The following is a 25,452-nucleotide window of genomic DNA, read 5'->3' as shown; positions in this document are numbered from 1 at the left end:
CCCTGTTAGTGAGTACCGGGCGAGGCAAAATCAAACTTTGCTATAAAAGTTTACAATCATCGGCAGCGCAACGATGCGACACCAAACAGGATTTTCCAGATTATGTCAGTACAAATCTCCGACAGAAGTCAACAGTTGCCATTATATACGTATTTTTCGTAAAAAATTCAACTGGGCAGGCGCTCCTACATAAATATAATAATAACATTCAACCAAATACACGAACACAGAACAATTAATACGAGACTAATACAATATACTACATCTCTGTTTACACATATAACCCAATATTCAACACACATGATCGACATTAACAGGAGAGAAACCTACAGAAAGGTGTATAGAGCCACGTCTTAAAACTCCTTGCTGTAGTCTGATTTCTTGCCAAACTGTCAACCGTCGTTAGATTGTGGTAATTCCACATGAAACAAAGGGTAAACTGCCAACAAAAAACAAGAAGAAGATGTACTCCTTCTCCCGCCCCTACTAGTCGGAGCCACAGCAACGCAGGCATACGCTGCCTCCTAGCAGCCGGAGGGATTCTCTTCAAATTGGTCCTGTGAAAAATCATAAAAACTGGACATCTTCATGAATTTATGAAACCCGGCCGGACCCTCCGGAGAGCACTTAATAAGAGGACATGTCCGGGCAAAAGAGGACGTTTGGTCACCCTACCCTTACACAGACATGCTAGATGTTCACAAAATTTCACCACATATTACATATTATTATCACTGTAAACACACCAGTTTTGTTGTAGGCTATAAGTCTCTGAGGGATCTTCAGACATTAAATAGTGTGTTACTAACTTGACTATGTGTTTGCATTGGTGCTGCATAACAAAGTTAAGTTAAAGTAACTAAACTGCCGACTTTGAAATCTGTTACAAAGTGAGCAAATATGTTGATGGTCCAATCCTCTTATTCTTTTTTTCCGTACAGAGATGAATCGCCATCACTACTCTCTGTACGTCCACAATTGCAGACTTGTGTTCCTGCTAAGGAGGGACTTGACTCAGATGGACACTTTTAGACCTGCCGAGTTCCACTGGAAATTGGACCAGGTATGAAGCATTCAGCCGACAAAATAATTTGTGGGACACAAGTCTACTCCATAATAATGTCTTTAAACTACATACCGGTACATACTGCAGTAGAGTGTCTTGGCAAGTTGGATGATTACTGTAAATGCCCTTTTGGGGTCATCTTGGCACAAGCAAAGTTCCTCCAAAACGACTCGGTATTGACCTTGTGTTTGTTTTCCAGTGAGTTATTGATAATTTATAAAAACTCACATTTTCCTTTTACAAAGGAAGTATGATGTCGGCACTGAAGGAACAGATAAGCTTTTTCACCATAAAGTATCCATTGAACTTTATCCCCTTTTTGTGTTTGTTTTATGTAATATTGATCACCTTGTATAACTTGGGAACAAATCTCTTGACTCTTAATCAGCTTGTGTTTGTGAAGCAGCTCGGCCATTTCCTTGTTCTGTGGACCAAGTCACGGTGCCTGTAAATGCAAACTTAATTTCTCGCTATACTCAGGCTGCAGTCAGCAGTGTTTAGCTAATTCGTAAATTAACGACTGTTGTTGTGGACGTGCATTGGTCTGACTGCTGCTTGTCATGAGTGGTGATTTAATAAACAAATGCTAATTTACTACAGTACTCCAAGTTTCCAAAAGTTGGAGTGTAGCAGTGTACAAGCATTTCCAACACAACATTGTTCTAGTGACATCACACAAGATATTGGTGTTTTAAAAGCACATTTCAAACGCAAGTATTTATTTACAGATTGGTGCAAAATAAATGGATCTATTCATTTTCCCTGCTTATCCAAGGTCAGGTGGTGGGGTCAGCACCTTCCACAGGGATAGATTGTCACCTCTCAACTTCATGACCATCTCACCTCATTTCATAATACCATCTAGCAACATTTTCAATCCGGTTTCCGCCCCATTCATTGCAATGAATCAGCTTTCCTCAAAATAACTAACGACCTCCTTGTAGCTTCCGATTCTGGTTTACTCTCAATTCTTGTTCTTCTCGACCTCACAGATGCTTTTGACATAATCTCTCTTCTTTCTTCTTTCCATTAGTATCACCTACACACCCCAAGCATGGTTCACCTCCTATCTGTCCGGCCGCACACTAATTGTTACAATTCCAATCGCCCCCTGATCTCCGCTGGCGTGCCCCAGAGCTCTGTCCTAGAGCTGCTTCTCTTTACCATTTACATCCTCCCACTCGGTTCTATTTTCCGTAAATATATTATCAACTGATATTGCGATGTGGATGACCCCCATCTTCCTCTCTCACCCTCTGTTTATAAACATCAATTCATAATTCTCGTCAATACCTCAAAATCAGAAGTCGTTCTAATTGGCACCCCCGCCATGCTCAATAATTACAATAACTTCACTAATTTCATCAACAATGTGTCTATCTCTGCCTCTATTCAGGCTAAGAGTGTTGGTATCATCCTCGACAGCACGCTCTCCTTCTGCTCCCATATTAACGACACACCAAATCAGCCCACTTCCATCTTGGCATTATTTCTCATCTTCGCCCCCACACTGTCGCCACTCATGTTAGCAGTCTAGTCAACTCTCGGTTGGACTATTGCATATCATTGCTCTTCGGTCTCCCAAATAAATCCTTCCAGAAACTGCAGCTCCTCCAAAACTCAGCAGCACGCCTCATCACACTCACCACATCACCCCATCTGCCGTCAACCCTAACGGCTTCTGGTGTAACAAAGAATTAACTACAAGATCCTCCCCATCACTGTCAAAGCTAATCACGACCTGGCCACACCCTACATAACTGACCTCCTCACTGCTCCCTGACCACTATGCATCCTCTTCTACACTCAACCTTTCTGTCCCCAGTGACCGCCTTGCTACTGTCCAGAGCATTTTGTCACTCTGCCCTCCAGCTCTATAAAAACTCTATACCCCCTAGCTTCGTAATATAAATTCCTTCCCACTTTTCAAATCAAGACACAAAACATATTTGTTCGAATTATCATATTCAGTTTGGTCCGCTTTTCTGTTTTGTGTTATGACCTCTTAATTTCCTGTTAATTCAATGTCCCTTTTTAATCTGTCATCTGGCAACTTTAATTCGTATCTCTTGTAAAGTGTCCTTGAGTGTCTTGAAAGACAATTTGAAAGAAAATGTATTATTAATAATATTGATGATGAATCCCAATTTCATTTTCTGTGCAAAAATTATGCAGTTATCTTACAATTTAAGAATTGACCATCTTGAGAATGTAGGCCTTTTTACCTCTGTTAAGAGCTCTTTCAATTAGTGTTAACTGACGGTTAATTTGTTTTATTGTTTTAATTTGTTTTATTTAGACTCTGAGTAGCCAATTATAATGTATTTTGTGATTTAATGTGTTGACTGGGCATAGATGTGTAATGCATATAATGCTTTTTATTACTTAGTCACACTTGGAATTCTTACAATTGAAATAAAATAATATCATTTTACTTTACCTAAACAGTCACAGTATAGTCCATGCAGTGTCCTTGCTGATATACTATTTTACATTTTACAAAAAATGCTGGAAGATTTAGTATTGATTATTTGCATTTTAAACCAATACATTGCAAACACACCTATGCAGGAGTGGGTGTTCCATGACTGGGTGGGTGGTGGTGTGGTGTACTCTTGGGTGGACAGCAGCTGCATGATTATCAAAGATCCAATGGAAGTCAGATAGGTCACCTCAACACACCAAACAAGGATATCTGATCTGAAGGGAGATGCACAGCTGAGCCTAAACATCTAGGTGCAACAGCCAAGGCTAATTTTAACAGATCACTTCAAAGATCTGGCTTTTACTTATCAACTGTGTGTACATATTTCCTTATTAGGCACTTACTCTGATTCCACGCATAGAAAAGTCATCATTCCCATTATTTTGGCCAGGGTTCAAGTAGTTATTTTAAGAATTTCAAGTTTGGAAGCTCAAAATTAATGCAGCTTTACATAGCTCTGCTGAATGGGCAGAAGTGCAGTCTGTGATACGGGCAGTATTGCCACAATTACTTTGAAAAAGTAACTTTGTTTAGTTACAAATTACTTGACTTAAAAATTAACAGAAATGAACTTTAGACTACTTGATTTAGAACATGACTAAGTTAGAGAATAATTACTCTGCTAGACAATACTGACTGGATTTGCATTTTGAAGTGATTTTTAAAGACACAAACTGATACCACTACATCTGAATTTAATTCTCAATTCAATTTTTTTTTTCCCAATATATTTCTTCAGATTTAACAGCATTGGAAGAATTTCCCAAAAGTATATTTAAAAAACAAACAAACAAACAAAAATCCCTATGTGTATGTAATTTGTATATTTTTATAAATGGCTTTTAAGCACTACAAATGTAATAATTATTATAAGACATATACTGTATATCAAAGAAAAATTATGATTTGTACATGTAAACATGCATCGATTGTAAAATTTTTAAATAAAATAACACAGACTCCCAACTGCTCCTTCCTTGACTGACAATGATGATGAAGAAACACCCGTGCACTTTGTTGAAGATGACACAATGCACAGGTGTCAAGTGAGCCTTATACAGCTCCTCAAGAATCCGGGAATAACTGAAACTGCAAATTTCAAAGTGCAAATTGCCAAAGGATCTCTGTTATACATTAAACCTGTGTCTCTGGTTTACTTCATGAGGTGATAACTGAACTGCTAGGAAGCGACCAATTTGAGAGGTCAAAATGAGTGTGAGTGTTCAAACACATAAACTAGGGAAGTACCTAAAAAAAAAAAAAAAAAAAAAAAAAAAAAAAAAAAAAAACCTAACATTTCCACTGAGATGTTAGCAGTATGTCATACTTGGGGTTTGAGACCTTAAATTTGCAGGGTGCAATGAATCACAAGACTATCAATGTATTCTTGAACAAATGTTCATGCTTCATGACAGAAGGGTATTCTCAGTCACAGTTCTGGATTTTCCAACAGGATAATGACACTAAACACTGCTAAACACCCAAGAATAGCTAAATGAAAAAAAAAATCATTGCACTACACTGTAGTGTCTTCATATTAGCCCTGTGCTAAATCCTACAGAACATCAATGAACGGACCTAATAGGAGATGGTCCATTGTCTTTTCCATCTAAGCCTATTCATTTTTTTAACAGATATTATTATTAATATGTATTTATTTTGAAATACTGTAGTATTGTAATATACTGTACTAAAAGCTGCTACTTTCCCCCCTCTTTAAATCCTGCATCTTATTTCTAACCTTGTATAGTTTTATAGCGTTTTGTTTCTTTTTTAAAGTGCAGTGAGCCATTGCTGGTGACTGCATAATGACTATAATGATGTAAAAATCCTGGTCGCACATATTAGTTTGACCTGCTGGAAATTGCTGTGTTGTATCTATTAACAGCAGTAGTATATGGTAGCACAGCAGAGTGTCTAAAGGCTCATTGTATGTACCTTGATTCACTGCTTTTTATAGCTTGCTTTCTTTGCTCTGGGCATTGTTGCCACAGTTTTATTGAACTGCTTAAGCTTTTGCGTTCGAATTGACTGTATGCTTGGGGCCCAAAGTCTCAGTCTTTAAATGCATAATTCCTTTCAAGCATCTCAAAGAACTGGCTGGTCAATTGTTGTTGGCAATTGGAAGCACTGTAGAAAATTTTTGATTTAGTTTGCAGATTTAGAAATAAAAGCCTCTGGGACGTACACATACAAAGTCATACCAAAGGCTATGTGAACGGTACCTCAACAAAAATAGGTAAGCATCATTATCAAGGCACATTACAGTACAGCAGTGGGAAAAAAAAAAAACTGTTGTTATTATTTAAATTTGGTTTGCCGACAAATTCACATGATTCATTTCAACTGCAATTGTAATTGAAAAAAATGATAAAGGATCACAAATCTGCTGAAAGACTGTCTTGGCTAGGTTCTAATTATAGGAATAATGGATTAGTTTGACATGGGAAGGTTGGGAGGGATATTATGTAAAAGTCTCAAAGCTTTTTTAGCTTAGATTGATATTAAGCTTTCTAAACATTGTTAGTGCAACGTAATAATAATAATAATAGCTGCCTACATTCATTGATTTAAAAAAAATAATTAAACATAGGGTTTAAACATAGATTGCCTAAAACAGGGGTGAGCAAACGGTCCTCAAGGGCCATAGTCGGTCCTGGTCTTGTTTCAACTGATGCAGCACAGACAGTTTAACCAATGAGGTTTCTGCTGAAACAAGAAGCACCTGACTGCGATCAACTGTTGTGCTTTTAAGACACCAGATCGCTGAAAAGGTTTCCTCTTGATGGGTTGGAATGGAAACCCGCTCCCACTGTGGTCCTTTGTGGAATATTTCACCCACCCCTGGCCTAAGGCTTTGTTTTGTTTTTTGTTTTTTATGCTTTAAGCTACTGAAGTAAGATCAAATTTAACTGTTGTTCTTATCAAAAAACATGTATTAAAATGGCTAAGTATCAGCTGCCTGTGAATATTCTCATTCTAATTCAAGCAGGTCATTTCAATCTTAGGGCATTGAATCAATCGCAACAGGACTTAAGTTGTTGTCTAAGCAGATGTTTCTCTTCTCATCCAAGCAAGCTTCATCAGTTCAAGCAACAAGGCTTATTTATGACAGCACCAATCTGCTGCTCTAGAGATCACCTCTTGAATTAGATTATTTTTGCTATCATCATTATACTTATCCAAACAAATGTACCTTTAGTTACACAAGGCACGGAAGAAACAAAGGCTTAAGGCTGGTTTATACCTGACGCGTTGAATGTTCCGCGAGGTAACTAGACGCACAGAGTTCATCCAGCAAGCATTTCCAAAAAGTATATTATTTGCAACTATGCGAAGCTTTGTGCAGCTTGCCAAAGTGGTGAAACCAATACTCTCCAAGACTACAGGTTGCAGCAAAAATGTGTCTACCGCATACGAGCAACTTCATAGTATAACAGAAGTAGAGACAAGAGAATCTATTCTCTGCAACATGAGGAGGCTTGCGGCTCTCATCGAGGAGGAACAACTTCTTTGTTGTTAATTACTACTCATGAAGAAAAGAAAAAGGGGTTTGAACATCCTACTACTAAATAGGAATCGACAGACTGAAAGGGAATACGATTCACTTGTGAGACCAATGTGTGGCATTGACAAACTTTATTTTAAGTATTTTAGGATGGCTGCCCTCAAATTCGTGGACTTGTTGCAACTATCAGTCATGCAAGTACACACGCTTGCCGAGTAAAACCGGAAGAGAGACTTGCTGTCATTCTTCATTTGCTTGGTTTGGGGAACAGCCAACAGAGTCTGGCACATAGCTACAGTACATGTCGAGGGCTACAACAATCTCTCACATTGTCACAGAGGCCGGTGAGGCAGTATGGTCACTGTTATCGAGCGAATTTGTCACATTTCCAGATAAGGACAAGAGGACTGAGATAGCCAATGAATTCTGGCGTGTGTGGAATTTCCCAAATTGTTTGTGTTGCATCTATAGGGAGGACGTTACAATTAAAGTGCCTCCGGATACAGGCAATGACTACTTTGAATATAAAGGCCCTCTCTCCATAGTCCTCTTGGCCATTTTTGATGCCACTTAAAAATTCTGCTAAGTGGACCTCGGATCTTATGGAAAGGACAGTGATGGTGGGATTTTCCAGGATTGCCAATTTGGGAAGGAACTGCTTCAAGGCACCTTGGACGTTGGACCCCATGCCAACATTCCTGGTAAAAATCTCACACTTCCACAGTTGTTCCTGGGTGATGCAGCATTTCCCCTCCACCACAATCTCATGCGTTATTCATATGTTTACGAAAATATTTAAATTTTCATTATCTGTATTGCAAAAAAAAAAAAAAAAAAATCATAAGCAACAAATCCACAACTATCGGCACTCACGAGCCAGGAGAATTACAGAAAACAGCTTAAGCATTCTTGCCGCACTATGGCGAATCATGGGCTGTCAGGTAGAATTCCACTGTCAGGTAGAATTCCACCCAGACAAAGCTGTTAAAGTCGTGAAGGCATGTGTTGCTCTTCTCAGTTATCTCAGCAGCACAGATATCACCAACACCCGCACCACATGCTACATCCCACCCAGGTTCTCAGATTCTTTAACACCTGCAGATGATATTGTCTGTGAAGAGAGGAGGATAGTAGTTGGAGGGATAGAAACCTCATGGATACTGGATGGTTCAGCAGAGGATGGGCATCTCGGCCGCCCTCTCAGCAAGACAAGACTTTACTTCCTTTTATATGTTACCCCATGGTCTTGTCCAATGGTGGAATAAAGAAATTAAAACACTAGCTTGTATTCATAAACATTAAAGAAATTAGGGAAAAAACTTAGAGAAAAATAGTAACATTTCTGTTTTATAAAAAAAAAATTAAGTACTCAAGACATTTTAAATGTATGTGTAGAGCAGAACAAATATATGCATATATAGTATGCACTCTATATATACTTTACATGCAGTTACAGAATGTCACGTGCTTCACATTTCTCAATTGCCTCATAAAGTAGGTTATGGATTTAACATTTTTGAGTTTTTCTCACTTGGTGGTAATTTTCGGAGCATATCAGCAACAACATAGCCAAATAGCACCTCCTCATCATCTTTGCTAGCTTCATGTTCTTTCCCGCGAACAATCATATCCAGCCTCTGCTATACTATGTCTTCAATCCTTTGCCTCCTCTTGGGTTTTGAGCCTGGAAGATCTGCGGACGTGCTTTGTTGTGGGCCTGGAAGATCTGCGGAAGTGCTTTGTTTTGCGCATAAAAGATGGTTTTGTTAATATTTTGAAGACACATTTTAATGACCCCGTAGCAAAGTACAAATTCCCATACAACTGGTAGATGCAGGGGAATTGCAGGCTTGTACCGTGATGGTGATGGTGCGGCGGACGGTGCGAAGGGTTGATGTGTGTCTCCCTGTGATGACTCCTCCACAGCAAGCTTTAAAATAAGGTGATTATTTATGTACAGTATCACATTTTGTACACAATGAAATAGCTGCTGTACATTTAAAAGCAAAGTAGCTTTATTAAATTACTAAAAGATTGTACATTGACACCGATTTTAAAATGATTAGAGGACCTCGGTCATTGTAATATCAAAAGAAGCAACATTTTTAACCTGAATTCACACTCGGAGATGACTTCTGTTGCCATTTGCGTGAAGAATATAGGGTAATTATTCTACATCGGCAGATTGTTTTTCTTGATTAAAATCAATAAAATTATTTACCGTGTCACATGAAACAATTTTCTGCCTTTCCCGGTGTTTGATGTATGAGGAGAGCCAGCCCATTTCATGCAATATTTTTGATGAATTCCTTGGCCCGCCTGCATCGCCACTCTTTCCCTTTGCCCCTTTTTTTGCCTTCACAGAGTGGTCTTTTAAACTCTTTCATGATTTTTTGATGGCTTCTTCGTCCCTTCCAAGTGTTTTGACAATCTCTTTCCAAGAGTTGTTTATGGCATGTTGATCCCGGTGGTTTTATCGGCAGAGATATACTAGTGTTGGTACTTGCGAACCTCTGCAATAAGGAGTTTGTCCGCCATGTTCTTCCACGGGTGTTGATGAATCCTCTCCACTTGCGTCCGCCTATGGCAGTTCATTTATATCCCGTGAGTCTTGGAAATGTCTGCGTGGTTTAAACATTTCGGCAAGTGCGCGGTGCGTAAATCTGATGCATTTGTGGGCCACGCGGAAAGGAGTGGTCGCTGAGACATCATTTTTCAGCCTGAAGTCGCATCATGTGTGAACCTGCCTTTAGGCTTTTTCATGACTCTCCATCAGTGTATAATAATAGATTATTTATGGTGTTTGTTCATCTGATTACAGAAATCACTGTCTTGGCATAAGGTCTACTTCAAAATCGAATTGCTTATATTGCCAAATTTACAATTGTGACCACAGGTTTCTGGGCCTCGTTAGTCTAATAATCACCTGATCCAATCTTCCCTCCCATCTCTATTGAGAAAAATATCCTTTTGTGAGTGCTGAGCAATGTGCAATGGGTTTAGCAGCACTCTGCTGACAAAAGCTTCTTGCTGCACTGTGATCAGAGAGGTAAGACCAAAGCTGTTGGAGGCTTCAGAACTGAAACAAACGGTGGTATTTCTTTTTGTTTCGTTTGCTTTGATATATACGGTATATTTACAAGGGTAATCACATTTATATTATTTCATACAACAAAAGTTGCATTGACATCATGATAACATGGTCACCCTGCTTTTCAATGCACTTGGTCTATCGTTTCACAAGCTTTCTGATATGCTCAGAAAAAGACGTTTTTGGTTGAGCAGCAAGCCACGTATGCACCGCTTCCTTCCCCTGTTGTTCGGTGGCGAAACCACAGCCCTTTAAAGACTTTTTAACTCTTCAATCCACTTGTAAATACTATACCCTGGTAAAATATTGACCCCATATTGTACTGTATGACCACAAAATATTCATTACAGATCATTGTTCTTCTTAGTGCAAATGTAGAGTGGTGAATCTTTACTCCCCAACAACGCTAAGGACACTGAGGTGATAATGCAGAAACTTACCACAAGCAAGGAGAGTGGCGCCTTCTAGAATCCGACATAGCATGCAAAGCTTCACAGCCAAGAGACAGTGGGGCAAATAAGTATTTAGTCAACCACTAATTGTGCAAGTTCTCCCAGTTGAAAATATTAGAGAGGCCTGTAATTGTCAACATGGGTAAACCTCAACCATGAGAGACAGAATGTGGAGAAGAAAAAAAAAACAGAAAATCATATTGTTTGATTTTTAAAGAATGTATTTGCAAATCATGGTGGAAAATAAGTATTTGGTCTATACTAAAAGTTCATCTCAATACTTTGTTATGTACCCTTTGTTGGCAATAACGGAGGCCAAACGTTTTCTGTAACTCTTCACAAGCTTTTTACACACTGTTGCTGGTATTTTGGCCCATTCCTCCATGCAGATCTCCTTTAGAGCAGTGATGTTTTGAGGCTGTCGTTGGGCAACACAGACTTTCAACTCCCTCCTCACCCCGTGGTGTCAAAATGATAACAAGAATGGGGAGCAAAAATCCCAGAACCACACGGAGGGACCTAGTGAATGACCTACAGAGAGCTGGGACTACAGTAACAAAGGCTACTATCAGTAACACAATGCGCCGCCAGGGACTCAAATCCTGCACTGCCAGATGTGTCCCCTTGCTGAAGAAAGTACACGTCCAGGCCCATCTGCGGTTCGCTAGAGAGCATTTGGATGATCCAGAAGAGGACTGGGAGAACGTGATATGGTCAAATGAAACCAAAATAGAACTTTTTGGTTGAAACACAGGTTCTCTTGTTTGGAGGAAAAAGAATACTGAATTGCACCATACCCACTGTGAAGCATGGGGGTGGAAACATCATGCTTTGGGGCTGTGTTTCTGCAAAGGGACCAGGACGACTGATCTGTGTAAAGGAAAGAATGAACGGAGCCATGTATCGAGAGATTTTGAGTGAAAATTTCCTTCCATCAGCAGGGGCATTGAAGATGAGACATGGCTGGGTCTTTGTGTTTGGGACAATGATCCCAAACACACAGCCATGGCAACAAAGGAGTGGCTTCGTAAGAAGCATTTCAAAGTCCTGGAGTGGCCTAGCCAGTCTCCAGGTCTCAACCCCATAGAAAATCTGCAGAGGGAGTTGAAAGTCCGTGTTGCCCAACGACAGCCTCAAAACATAACTGCTCTAGAGGAGATCTGCATGGAGGAATGGGCCAAAATACCAGCAACACTGTGTGAAAAGCTTGTGAAGAGTTACAGAAAACGTTTGGTCAATAAAGGGTACATAACAATGTTTTGAGATGAACTTTTGATATTGACCAAATACTCTTTTTCCACCATGATTTTCAAATAAATTATTTAAAAATTAAACAATGTGATTTTCTGTTTTTTTTTCCACATTCTGTCTCTCATGGTTGAGGTTTAACCATGTTGACAATTACAGACCTCTCTAATATTTTCAAGTGGGAGAACTTGCACAATTAGTGGTTGACTAAAGACTTATTTGCCCCACTGTACAAGCAACTAGAATAAGGATTACCAACATTATTTAATTTTCAATGCCACTATAATGAGAGAAGTTTTTTTTAGAGAATTATATAATATTTTCTTCCAGGTCAAATGTGTACATGTATTTCCTTAGTATTTTGGTTTCCAAAAAGGTGGACACTCGGCCCGGACCCGAGATACTGAAATTTTAATCGAAGTTCACTCAAAGATGCCTCATCACTTTAATATAACGTGTGCCTCCTCCGTCTTGATAGAAAATTCAGTTTTATAAAAAAAAAATATATATATATGTATATTATTATTATTTATTATAATAACTATATAACCAAAGACACAAATTCAATTTCTCACAGGTTACTCAACAGGCTTTATTATTCCTAAAGTATTAGAACAATAATATAGATAAATTGGAGTTAAATTATGTTTTAAAAAAATTAAAAAATGCCTCTTCTGTATTAGCGAATCATCCTTGAATATAATAGCTGTACGAATAAATAGCCTGACATTTTCTAAGAAATACCTCTTTTGTAAAAAAAAAAAAATCCAGCTTTAACAAAAAGCTTTTTTCTCTTTCCAGTGAAATAATATAAATCAAACGGTAACTTCACAAAAATACTAATTTAAAAAAAAACAAAAACAAAAAAATCTCTTTAGTCTTTAGTTTTTCTTTGTTTGTTTGTTTGTTTGTTTAGCACTTTGACGATGGAACACCGCTCTGACGTCTGTTTTCTGTCTTACTGAGCACAGCAGAACCAACCACTGGACAGGCTCTTTGGGAACATGTTACAGGCAGCACAGTACCGTAGTATTGTGTGCAAATTTCAACACATGCTAATTGGTCCCGTGAAAAATAATGAAACATCTTCATGAATTTATTATACACCGCTGGATGCCCCGGACAGGATGTAAAATGTAGACATGTCCGGGCAAAAGAGGACTTTTCTTAACCCTACCTTAGTCTTGAGTAGCAATTCCTTTGAACTGCATGACTTGGATCAAATGTATTCAGTAACCTTCCACAAGCTTCTTACAGTCATCTGCTGGAACTCTGGTCCATTCCTCCTGACAGAACTAATGTAAATAAGTTAGAATTGTCGGTGAACGCCTTTTCAAATGTGCCCACAAACGTTTGATGCAAAACAAATGAGGGCTTTGTGATGGCCACTTCAAGACATTGACTTTGTTATCCTTAAGCCACTTTTTAACCATTTTGGCAGTATGCTTAGGGTCATTGTTTAATTGGAATACCCTTTTACACCCAGGTTTTAGCTTCCTGGCTGTTGTCTTGTTCATAAGGCTGTCTATTTTATGAAGAGTCCCAGTTCCCCATGCAGCAAAGACAGCCCCACAACAGATGCTGCCACTTCCATGCTTCCTAGTTAGTATGGTATTCTCAGGTCTGCAAGTGTCCTCATTTTCCCTACTGATGTAGCATTGGTCAATATGGTCAAACAGCTGTACTTTAGTTTCATCTCACCACAGAACATGTCTCCAGAAGTTAGGATATTTGTCAAAAGATGACTGGCCATTCGCATGATGCATTTACATGCGTATAATTTTTTAAACAGATGAACACGGCCCCTTCAAGTATCTGGAAAATGAACCAGAATTGTGGAGCTGCACGATTCTCTGACATTATTTGCAACAGTATATTTCTGTAATTATCTTTTTACGGGTCTAAGCTCATTGTCAAAATCTCCTGAGCACAATTTGGATTCTTAGCATCTGGCAAGTGGAAGTTGCCGATCTTTTGATATATGCTGCTGTCTTTAGCAACCCCTTGCCAGTGAACTTTAGGATAGAGGCCACATTAATTGATGAGATAATGTTAGTTTATTTATTTTTTTCAAATTGAGACAAAAATATAATGGTTCAGTGTATCACAAAAGTGAGATATTTAAGTATATCTTTTCATGGGACAACACTGACAAAATGACACTTTGACACAATGAAATGTAGTCTGCGTGCAGCATATATGAATGAGTTCATTTATTTTCCCCTCACAATAACTCAAAATATAGCCATTAATATCTGAAGCCCTGGTAACAAAAGTGAGTACACCGCATGGGAACTACGTACATCCCTGTCCAAATGTCCATGTCCAAATTTAGTACTGCTTGTCATTTTCCCTCCAAAATGTCATGTGACTCGTTACAGGAGTGCTGTCAGTATTGCTGCAGACATTGAAAAGGTGGGGGGTCAGCCTGTTAGTGCTCAGACCATACACCACACTCTACATCAAATTGGTGTGCATGGCTGTCACCCCAGGAGAAAGCCTCTTCTGAAGATGGTACACAAGAAAGCCCGCAAACAGTTTGCTGAAGACATGCCAACAAAGCACATGGATTACTGGAACCATGTCCTATGGTCTGATGAGACAAAGATTAATTTGTTTGGTTCCGATGGTCTCAAGCATGTGTGGCGACCAGGTGAGGAGTACAAAGTTAAGTGTGTCATGCCTACAGTCAAGCATGGTGGTGGGAATGACCCCCCCCCCCCCCCCCCCCCACCTTTTCAATCTCTGTAGCAATACTGACAGAACTCCTGTGACGAGTCACATGACATTTTGGAGGGAAAATGACAAGCAGTACTCAGTTTGGATATTTAGGGTTGTACGTAGTTCCCATGCGGTGTACTCGCATTTGTTACCAGGGGTTCAAATATTAATGGCTATATTTTGAGTTATTTTGAGGGGAAAATAAATGAACTCTATTATATAAGCTGCACACAGACTACTTTTCATTGTGTCAAAGTGTCATTTTGTCTGTGTTTTCCCATGAAAAGATATACTTAAATATCTGCAGAAATGCGAGGGGTGTACTCATTTTTGTGATGCACTGTACATAATGATGTGGATAATAGGCCACAATTGTCTCATTACATTATGAGTTATGTTTGGAGTCCTGTTTCAGGGAATGCTGTCTCAAAACAGTGTAGTGTAAGGAAAAACACTAGGGATTATTTCGATCATTTCGCAGTCAGTAAGCTATTCAATCGCAATTACCCTCCAATACTATTCAATTCACATTGCACAAGACACAATTAACTTTAAAAAAAAAATGATGACCTCGTACTTTACAGCATCAACACAAGTTATGTTTACATGCAGTCAGCAGTTGGGTTAAGTTGTATTTTTTTTTTAAATTTATTTTTAAACATTCGGAATAACTTGTTTACATGTGTGGCCACACAGTGGTGTGAACATACTGTTTTGTAATCAATCATGATATTCTCATGATATTCCAATGCAGACAGGGACATAAAAACAGCATGATTATGTACAGACAACGTCACAGCATAAATTGTGTCATTTACACATTCTACCTGCGTCTTGTGACTTTTTGCTCGGTGTCTTGTAAAACTTGCTATACCAGTATTTTTTTATTATTAATTTTTTTTTTATCACAAATAGAAAACAATGTTCAAGTCTTTCATTACACTAATTAAGTCAATAGTTTCCTTCTCATTTTGAAAGCTTTTTGTGATGTGTTTTGCCATAGATTTGTGCACCAGCAACTACTTTCTGTATTCAAAAGACCAACACTACTTTGAAAGGGACTCCTTGATAGTCGCATACATGCCTAGATGCCGTATATTTCTGTCGGAAAGGGAGTAACCCAGAAGTAGTATTAGGTGGTTGTTGTTCTTTTTGATTGTATTTAAAAGAATGTTAATATTACTGTTTTTTGAAAAAGGTTATTGGTGTTTACATAACTAATACATACAGACTTGTACATACTGTACATATCTAGTGTTATGCTCAAGAGGATAGTCGACCCAGACTAACCCAAGACCAGAACTCAACAAGACCAAAACAACAAGCTGAGACCATGAGGGGACCAGTACAAATAAAAACAATTGTAAAAGCTATGAAGAGGTTGAGACACTTTAATTTGAATTAAAGCCTAATGAATTTAAATTCATTAGGAGACAAAACAGTTATTGCATGTCTTTAAGAAAGGAAGCACAATGACATGTCAGCCAAATTACCAACAGCCAGACTAACCAACCTCTGTGCAGATGTTTACCATGTGTCACACTTGTTATGAAAATAAAGCCCAATTAGCATCTCTAGGCTTATACAATGTGGTGCACAAACTATTCATTTATAATAGAATAGCATGCACACACAGCTGCCTCAGGTTTTACAGCAAATTAATTAGCAAATGAAACATGAAATACGCATGAGGCATATGGCAAAGAGCAATATAAAAGTAACACTAAGTGCAGAACAAGCAACTCATCAATAGTCCCTCAACAAAGAAAAGTGCACTTAGTTATGGTATTCCTTCAGTACTATCTGTGTCCGTATCAAATCTCTCTTCTTTTTTGTTTTTTTTTTAATTAATATTTTAACATCTCACAAATAATATACATTATACTTACAGTGATGAGTAAATATAGTCCATTTCTTGATTCCTTACATTTTTCTTTTAAAGAAAACAAAAAAATACTAAACATAATTTAGAAAGAAAAAGATAATAAAAACACAGCAACTTAAAACATTTAGGAGCACACCAGGTATTGTTTTCTCACCCAACATACTTAGGAGGTACTTTCTCTTTGATCGTCAATTGAAGTCCATTCTAATTGGTAGGCTGTCCATTTTGACTGTATCAAATAACTACCACCAAACACCAAGAACGGACATGTCATCTTGAAAGGCAATTTAATATACAAGAGAGAACATCAGGCTGAATAGGTGTACGGTATGCTAACATTACTTGACCCTAGAAGTTAGATCGGGCTTAAAAATCCAGCCCGACCCGACTGGCCCGCGGGTATTAAAGCCCGACGCAGCCTGAGCCCGATCAATTACCTTGATTTGCTCGCGAGCCCGAAAAAAAACTACATTTTATGTTTATTGTTTTATTTGGAGGCACGACCCTGACAAAAAAACACAATTTTATGTTTTATTTGTGAGGACTCAGGAAAGGAGAAAATGCGGGGATGCAATGTGTGGTTGCGTTTTGTGTGATCACGTTTGTGATGAAGCTGGTGCATTTATGCAATAATGATAACAAATTAAAGCCTGTTTTTAGAAACAAATTCTCCCAGTTAAACAAAACCGTAAGATAGATATTCAATAAACATACATATTTTTATGATCATTATAAATGCATTTACACAACAAAATAACGCTGGAAAAGTTTGTTAAATATATTTCTCGTATGAGACCAAAGCGCCACATTCGTTTACATTCAGCGAAGCCGACACAGTTTTCTGTATAGCATTTTCAACAATCATTTTGAATCCTTTCCATATTCCACTCCTACCGCAGTTGTTTGCTTTTCAATTCCCTTGTCTTTAGTTTGTTTTTTACTTCTATAGCTGTTCCATATTGAAAAGGATATACTAGCATGCTCGCGGAGGGTGCAACGACGCGGGAGGGGAAGATTGAAAAGAGAGTGAGGCCACTGCGTTCACTTACGCAGGCATGCACAGTGCCTTCTCTGTTTTATCCAAATTATTTATTTTATTTAACATCCATACATCGTTTTAGTATAAATATATGAATACACAGTATATTATTTAAAAAAAAAAAAAAAAAAACAAGAGAGAAGTCGGCCCGACCCGATCGTAAATAATCACACATAAGCGAGAGAGAAGTCGGCCCGACCCGACCGTAAATAATCACACATAAGTCGCTCCAGAGTATAAGACGCACCCTCTGCCAAACTATGAAAAAAAACTGCAACTTACAGTCCAAAAAATACAGCAAGTGATTCTTTTTTAAGCCATCTCGTAGTAATAAATTTCTTAATGGCTGCTAATAAAACCTTCAACAGCTTTTTATCATTGGCTTTGCAATTTTCCAGCTTCAAATCACCCAGATACTGACAGACATTCACATTTAAAAGGGATATGTTGCCCGAAAATGTTTTCCAAATGTGCAGGGATTTCAGTCCAGTAGGGTGTAATAACATTGCATTTCCAAAATATATGTGATTGGTCCCTTCCATTTGTTCCAGTCTCTCCAGCAGGCGTCTCCTTTACCCAGCTGTCGTTTTTGGACTGGGTTATAAAGTATCTAATAATATTTTTCCAACAAAATTCCCGCCATACATTCGAGCCCGTAGTGGTCCATTGCACCTGGCACATGTTCTCCCAACTTTTTTTTTTTTTTTTTTTTTTTTTAATCAAGTGGCATAATTCCTTGCCCTTCCCATTTTTGTTTTATATAATGAATATTATTCAGCTTTGTTGACCTCATAATTTTATACAATTTGGAAGTAATTTTATTACAGGTCTCTGACCCGAAGAGATCTACAATTTAATGTAGAACCAGGGTTTCTTATCTAGTTATGTTCTTGGTTACATCATGGTGATAATAGTGTCTAACCTGAAGGTATCTGTAAAAATCATCTTTTTCTAGGTCGTTTTTGGATATCAAGGTTTCAAAATCCTGAAACTTATAATCTTGTGTGAATGAGTGATATGAAGTCAAACCTTTTCAAATCCACTATTTAAACCTGTTATCAGTTTTGTTTGGTGAAAATTCTGTATTGAAAGCACACCATCTTAACCTTTTCAATGAGTCCTCAAATCTACATTTTTTGCAGATCTCCTGTCAGACCTGCAATAAATGATGGGTCATGTTGCCACCTGCAATGTTCAAACCTTGCCACAATACAATGCCCGCCATCAAAGCAGACATTGGAGTTCCCTGCAGCCTTGTACATTCAATTTATTTCCAACCTGCATTGTATGTTGGGGAACATAAACAAACTAAGCTGGGCTGCGTAGTAATAATCTTGAAAATTCGGAAGTCCCATTCCACCTTTATCTTTACTAAATTGCAGTGTTTTAAATTTGATTCTAGCCTGTTTTCCTTGCAAAACGTATCTTGAAATTAACCTCTCCCATTCCAAAAATTGTTTCAATGGTATATTAATAGGGAGACATTGGAAGAGGTAGAGTACCCTAGTCGTGGAATTATGTTCATCTTAATTGATTCTATCTTAGAACTCAGACTCAAAAAGCGTGTGAGATTCCATCTTTGCAGATCTGCTTTCCATTTTAAATTTAAGGGATTATAGTTAAATTCGAATATCTGTGTCATGTCTTTTGGTATCCGAACACCCAGGTACTTAACTGAACCCACCTCCCAGTTCCAGTCGTACATTATCTTAACCTGTGGTGGAGGACCATAGTTAAATGTCAGGGCTTGTGTTTTATGTATGTTAATTTTATATCCCGATAGCCTGCCATATTCCTCCAACATAGTCATTAACAAATGTCTCTTCTTATCGCTGTAGCCTGATTTTTGATTCTTTGTATCTGGGCTTTTTAATTATGAATTCATTGTGCCTGTAGGTTCCGAGTTAGCCAGTCGAGGGTAAGCGCTCAAAGGCTTCAGTCGCAGTTTTGCCTGAAGGATTTAAGGTCAAAGACATTCAATTTTGCTTTTTGGGCCTTGCTTCCCACTTGGGGAGACTCCTCTGTATTCCCTGAATCGTTTGATAATGCTATGAAAATCCCTGAATTTCTTGAAATTCTAGCTTGTGAGATGTTCTTAAACTACTGGATCAGTTGTTTACACAGTCACAATAGTTTTTGAACTAAGCCTGTTGAGAAAGCGTCATTCCTCAACTTTCTTGATCATTTGTTCTCTCTATCCAACCTTTTTCGGAACAGAATGCAGGCATCAAATTAAAAATGAGAATATATTTATATATATATATTTTTTTTAAATTGATCAGTTTGAATATTAAATGTGTTTAATCGATCGTTTGAAAAGGATTTACAAATAATGGTTTTACATTATACACAACTTCCCAACTTCCAATTATGGTTTATCCTTGAAAACGTCAATTGCACCAAAACAAGTGACAACTAAGATAGAAGAAGGCAGATGAAGATGGTCAAACAACATCCGTTTTGTTTTGTCTACTGTAACAGTCATAGAACATTACCAGCCTCGTTGCTTGTATTATGAAGATATATTTTGCTACTTTTCACATTGTCCCCCCCCCAAATTATATATTTTACACAGACTTAATAATGTAATATTTTCACAGGTTTTTGGATGCGTTGGATCAACTGGCTAATATACCAAAGACGATAGGAATCAAGGAGAGAATATCTTTTACGTACTTGATTTAAAAAAGAATAAGTCACATTTTTCTAAGAAAATGATGTAAGCTAACCTTCTGAAATTACAAGTCGTGAAACATTGGATTTCCACGTATAAAACAGTTTAATGCTCCCTGCAAAGACAGTTGGAATCATTCCATGCTTCCAAGTTTGTGGTTACGGATTGGAGAATGTTATTTTCTGGCTTCAGTTCACAAACAATATTCATTAAAAAAACAAGAGTTCGGGGAAATTGAATAGTTGCAATGAATTTGAGCCTGACTGAGCTATAATAATAATTATGTTCATATAATATAGTTGATGATTATTGCCAGGCAGCATCACTTTAACAGTCTTGCCGATATTGGTTTACACATTAATACCCTGTGGGATAGATAACATAGAAAGATATTGAACTATAATTGTGCAACTATCAACATGCATAATCTGACTGACTGGTTTGTGTAACAGTCTTGGTGTGATATTTTTGACAGATGGAAATACTGTATCTCTACTATATATTATACATATGCACTCCCCCATATCCTCTATCACGGTGCGCTATTAAAATGGGTCTTTATTACAAAAACTTTCTAACGCCATTTTCCATGTTTTCCTTATCTCTTTCAAACATTGTTTTGCTCCATTCTTCAACATTGCGAGTTGAGACTCAGTTTTCTTTTATCATTCAATGAATCGCCTTAAACTCCACGTATGACTTTTGTGAAATTTCAATATCATACATGACAGAATTGAACTGGTAACTTGGCATCAACATCTCAATTACCAATGTCACCGAGATTAATCCTTTGACCATTTGCTTGTTCAGTCATCATGGGGCATATTTATACAAAATCAAAATATTCTATATCTGACTTAAACCTTTTTTGCAGTGTTGTTGACAACCCTGGCAAATTTGACAAAAGAATTGGCAAGCATGGAAAATGGGGCACAACATCCTAGATCTCAAATACTATAAAAGTGTCCGCTTACTGCATGGCACTGTCTGCCGCCTGAAAGCTATAGACCCTACTCACCAACGTCACAGAATGACGTGTCGCTGTTTCCGGCCGCCATACTGTCCGTCTCTGTTTAGCCCTATTCTCAATGGTTTCTATTAGTCGTTCAGTTTATAGAGCAATTCATGGAAGCACCGGTGCTTTCAGACGCTGTAAACTCATTGGATGCGTTGCATAAAAGGCGTTATGTGGAAAAGCTTAAGTCTATCTATTCGCCAGATCCATATTTGATGCCTAAATCGATATTTTTCGACCCGCTGTCTTCGCCCTCTCTGCCTGACATCTGCTACCCTGATATCTACAACTATCTTGTCCACACAAAATCAGCCTATTCTCACGAAAGTTTGAAAAACTTTAAGAGCAGCACTCTAAGCAACATTACCCTGTGTGATTTCTAAAATGGCGACAATCAAAAAAAAAAAAAAGTTGACTGTGATGGCCGATGCTTCAAGGATAGGTGGATATTGGACTATTTCTTCAATAAAACACGCAACAACTGTTTCTGCCTCATTTGCAAAGAGACAGTCGCTGTTTTCAAAGAGTTCGATGTGACGCAATATTACTAAACAAGACACACTGACATGTACGACAACATTACAGGGAAGATACGCAGCGAGAAATGATAGCAACTTGAAGCTAGTTTATTTTTTCACAGCAGCAGTATTTCGCAAGAGTCCGAGTGTCGAAAGAGAAAGCCACAAAGACGAGACTGTTGAAATTATGAATTAAAAAAAATAAAGCAAATGTGACACACAGAAGGGCTTGCTAAAATTTGTTTAAATATATTGTTCTATGTAAATCAGCCAAGGTAACCCCCCACATTTTTACCACACCAAATCTGGCCCCCTTTGCAAAAGGTTTGGACACACCTGTTTAAATGATGATCCGTAGACGAGGCCAGCTTCTTTCACTTGGTACCAGCTAAATATTATTCAAAATGTAATGATGGTGGAAGAAATAAGCATCTTGAATTTGAAACTGTATGTTGTCGGTGATTAGCCTCGCAATGATCTTAATTGTGGTTGTCAGCCCAAAACCCTCTAAATATATATTAAATGCATCTTACTAGATATAAAATGACTACTACATAATCTGTGGTAATCGTTTGGAGCCCAGTTTTCTCGTCGAATTGCAACAGTCCATCTCGCTCTCCTCTCCAGGTCTCTCGGAATACGGTAGAACTTCAAGTCTCTCCGTCTATCTTCTCTGTTATTGCAACCAACCGCCACACACGCCTTCACCATTTTGATTATTAATGTTAACGAGCAGAAAAACACGCCATAATAGGAGGAATTTACGTAGCGGTAATGCATCAACACGACGAGTAGACGGACAATATGGCACGGAGGCGTGGTTGTGACGTCATGTGAGTAGGGTCTATTGACAGCTGGAATACAGTATAACCCAGCGAGTTGTCACGGGGCCATGATCATGAAATGACAAGAGCACCAAAGAACTCACGAGCACACATAGCTTGGCCTTATTATAAACTGAGTAACTCAAAAGAATCCAGGCAAGTTCTAATGTTCTGAGGCAAAGTGCATCATTGGATGCTAATTTAGCCACACACAAATTATCTGAAAACTGAAATGCTGGAAAATATGTTTACCACTATGGCTTTACATCTTAATATTGCTTAATTCTCAGTTTTGGCACACGTTTTTATCAGCTATCTTAAAAGATCTACATTATGTATGAGGAAACATTTTTCTGAATAATCTTTAAAGGGTTTTTCATAAAAATACATTGCAGTGATGACCAAGAGCAACTTGCTGCAGAAAGCAAATGCATTGTAACATATTAAAAGGATAACTTTATGGTATAGAGAAAATAAACAAGTGGAAACCGCTGTTATGTGCAATTCTTCATGTTAAACTGAAATAAAGTACATCCTCTCCTTTTTAAGTTTCCATTCTTTCCTATCTTACTCACTCTTTGTTTTTGTTTCCCACACATTTGTCTTACTTTTGGGGCAAATGACAGTTCTAAACTTCCATTCCAGACTTCCCTTTCCACTCAAATAGTTTTTCACGAAGAAAAGTTGAGGTGCAGCTATAGTTTTGTTTCCAAATGGGCTGAAGCACTTCCTGGAGGCCTGCTGTCAAGCGTGTGCAGTGAAGATTTATTGTGCACATCCCACCCTGACCTTAAGCGTGGTTTGAGAAAAGGATAAGAACAGTTGAATAGAAGGCTGTTGAATATGGCGTAGGAGTACCAAAGGTGCATGTGTTGTCAGTGCTTAGGTAATCAAGAGCGGGCGTGTGATGGATGCTACATGTCAGTAGTCAAGCTTGCGCAATGTTTATCAGAGAGTCTGTCTCATTCTATCACTCTGCTTAAGAGCTCCAGTTTGTGTGTTGCAAGCCTGGAATTGTGTTGTCTTGATGGAACCTTGACTCTAAAATGCCATGTAGATGGTTAAATCTGCATGTTGAATGCTTTTTATAGCACTAAACATGAATTATAACCCAAAAAAATGTGGCAACAATATTCTCATTTGTGGCCTCAGTTTGGTTGTTGCAAGTGTGAAATTGTCTTGCCATGTCGGAACTTTGACTCTCAGACTGCATCCACATTAGGACCAGTTTTGTCAGTAACGCGTTACTAAGTAAAGCATTACTGTAATCTGATTACTTTCTTTCAGTAATGAGCAATCTAATGCGTTCGTTTGTCCAAGCCAGTAATCTGTCTAAAGTTAGTTTCCTCAGTGCCTGTGCGTTACTATTTTGTTGTTGCCTCATACTGTATGTAGAATGAAGAATACTGCAGTCATGTACGAAGAGCATTTGAATAGAAAATAATGCTCTTGAGTAGGGAGTGACATCACATCTCACGTTTTCTCATCGAAAAAAAAACTGGTCACGTGTAGTACCATGCCGTGTGCACGCCGTCTGCCACGGCGGTCAACAACATAGCCTGGCTACCTTGTCAGAATATACCACAAACGGCTGCATTTGCTCAATGGAAATACAGCCATTACTTCACATTTCTGTCCAGTAAAGATGACAAAAATATCTCCCTGCGTTGCAAACTCTGTACTGGCTCAGAAAGACTGTCAACCGCTAAAAACTCGACATCCAATTCAACAAGGAAACACTTGGGATTAGAGCACAACGCGAAAAAACTCGAAACAAAGTCGACAAGACAGACAGTACTTCTACAATTTGTGACAAGCCTTTATAATATGTCTAATTATGTACATGTAATAGTTAGAGTTTGTAATCATAGGCGGAATTTTACATTTGTGGGACTGGGGGGAGAAGCATGTTGAAGACTCTGAAACAAAAGTCAAAAGTTTGGACACACTTCATAATTTTTGCGTTTTATATATTTTCAATACTATTGTAAATTCTCACTGAAGACATCAAAACTATGAACGAACATGTGGAATGGCAAAAAAAGTGAAATAACTGAAAACAGGTTTTGTATTCTGCATTCTTCAAAGTATCCACCTTTGAGGTGTCTCCAAACTTTTGGCCAATACTGTATATATATATACACATCTTGACACTGTTCGAGTTCAATCAACTGTTCAAGTTGTTGTTGGAAGCGTTTGAAAGCTTAGGTTTAAAGAAATTCTAAATATCCATCCTGCCTAGGATCGCAAAGGATAGTCTCCAAGGTGGTAGTTACATGATCTGTTCGAAAAATGATTTTGACCCATTATGAAAACTACGTTGTAGGATTTTTGTTCATTTAATTAATTTTTGTTGTTTGTTTTATTGCTTTACAACTTTTATAGACAACATTTTAACGGCTAGGTCTTTATTTCAAAGGGGAAGTTAAGAATTTTTTACATTAGGCTTAATCTCAGAGTTAGTGGGGGTTTAATTAGTCGTTGGAGTTGATTTAAACACATTTTGTGCAGTTTGTCAGTTATTTGTTAGTTTTAGGGCTCCGGGATGGCTAAACTAGGGCGAGTCAATGGTGGTTTAAATCAACTCCATCGACTGATTAAACCCCCGCTAACTCAAAGATTAAGCCTTTAGCTGCATTCACACCGGCCGCGAAATAACGCGTGACAACGCGTGACGCGCGCGTTGCCGTCGCCAAAAGCATTCACACCGAGCACTAGAGAAGTCAGACCGCGAGACTGAACTACTTCCGGTTCAGCACTTGTTTTGTATCCGGTGAAACCATAGACGCATCGTTGAAAATGGCATAGAGAAGATGTCGATGATCATTCGGAAATCTTCACCAGGAACAGCTGAAACACCAAATGCCAAAGCTAATGTTGATAGCCATCCTCTCCCTGATGTTAGCAGACTTTCTGCCAACAACGC

General features: G+C 38.2%; 1 protein-coding gene across 1 annotated transcript in view; it reads left to right on the top strand.

Annotated features, from left to right (window-relative positions):
- Positions 1 to 25,452, top strand: part of LOC130917027 (calsyntenin-2-like) — a 322,125-nt gene that overhangs the window by 234,090 nt on the left and 62,583 nt on the right. Inside the window, exon 8 of the mRNA XM_057838073.1 lies at positions 942 to 1,063. Coding sequence (XP_057694056.1) covers positions 942 to 1,063 — 122 coding nt within the window. The remainder of the gene's footprint in view (positions 1 to 941; positions 1,064 to 25,452) is intronic.

This window comes from Corythoichthys intestinalis, chromosome 6 (genome assembly GCF_030265065.1).
Source record: "Corythoichthys intestinalis isolate RoL2023-P3 chromosome 6, ASM3026506v1, whole genome shotgun sequence".
In the NCBI taxonomy this organism is placed as follows: Eukaryota; Metazoa; Chordata; class Actinopteri; order Syngnathiformes; family Syngnathidae; genus Corythoichthys; species Corythoichthys intestinalis.
The sequence above is the reverse complement of the archived record's forward strand: the minus strand, read 5'-3'. Positions and strand labels throughout refer to the sequence as shown.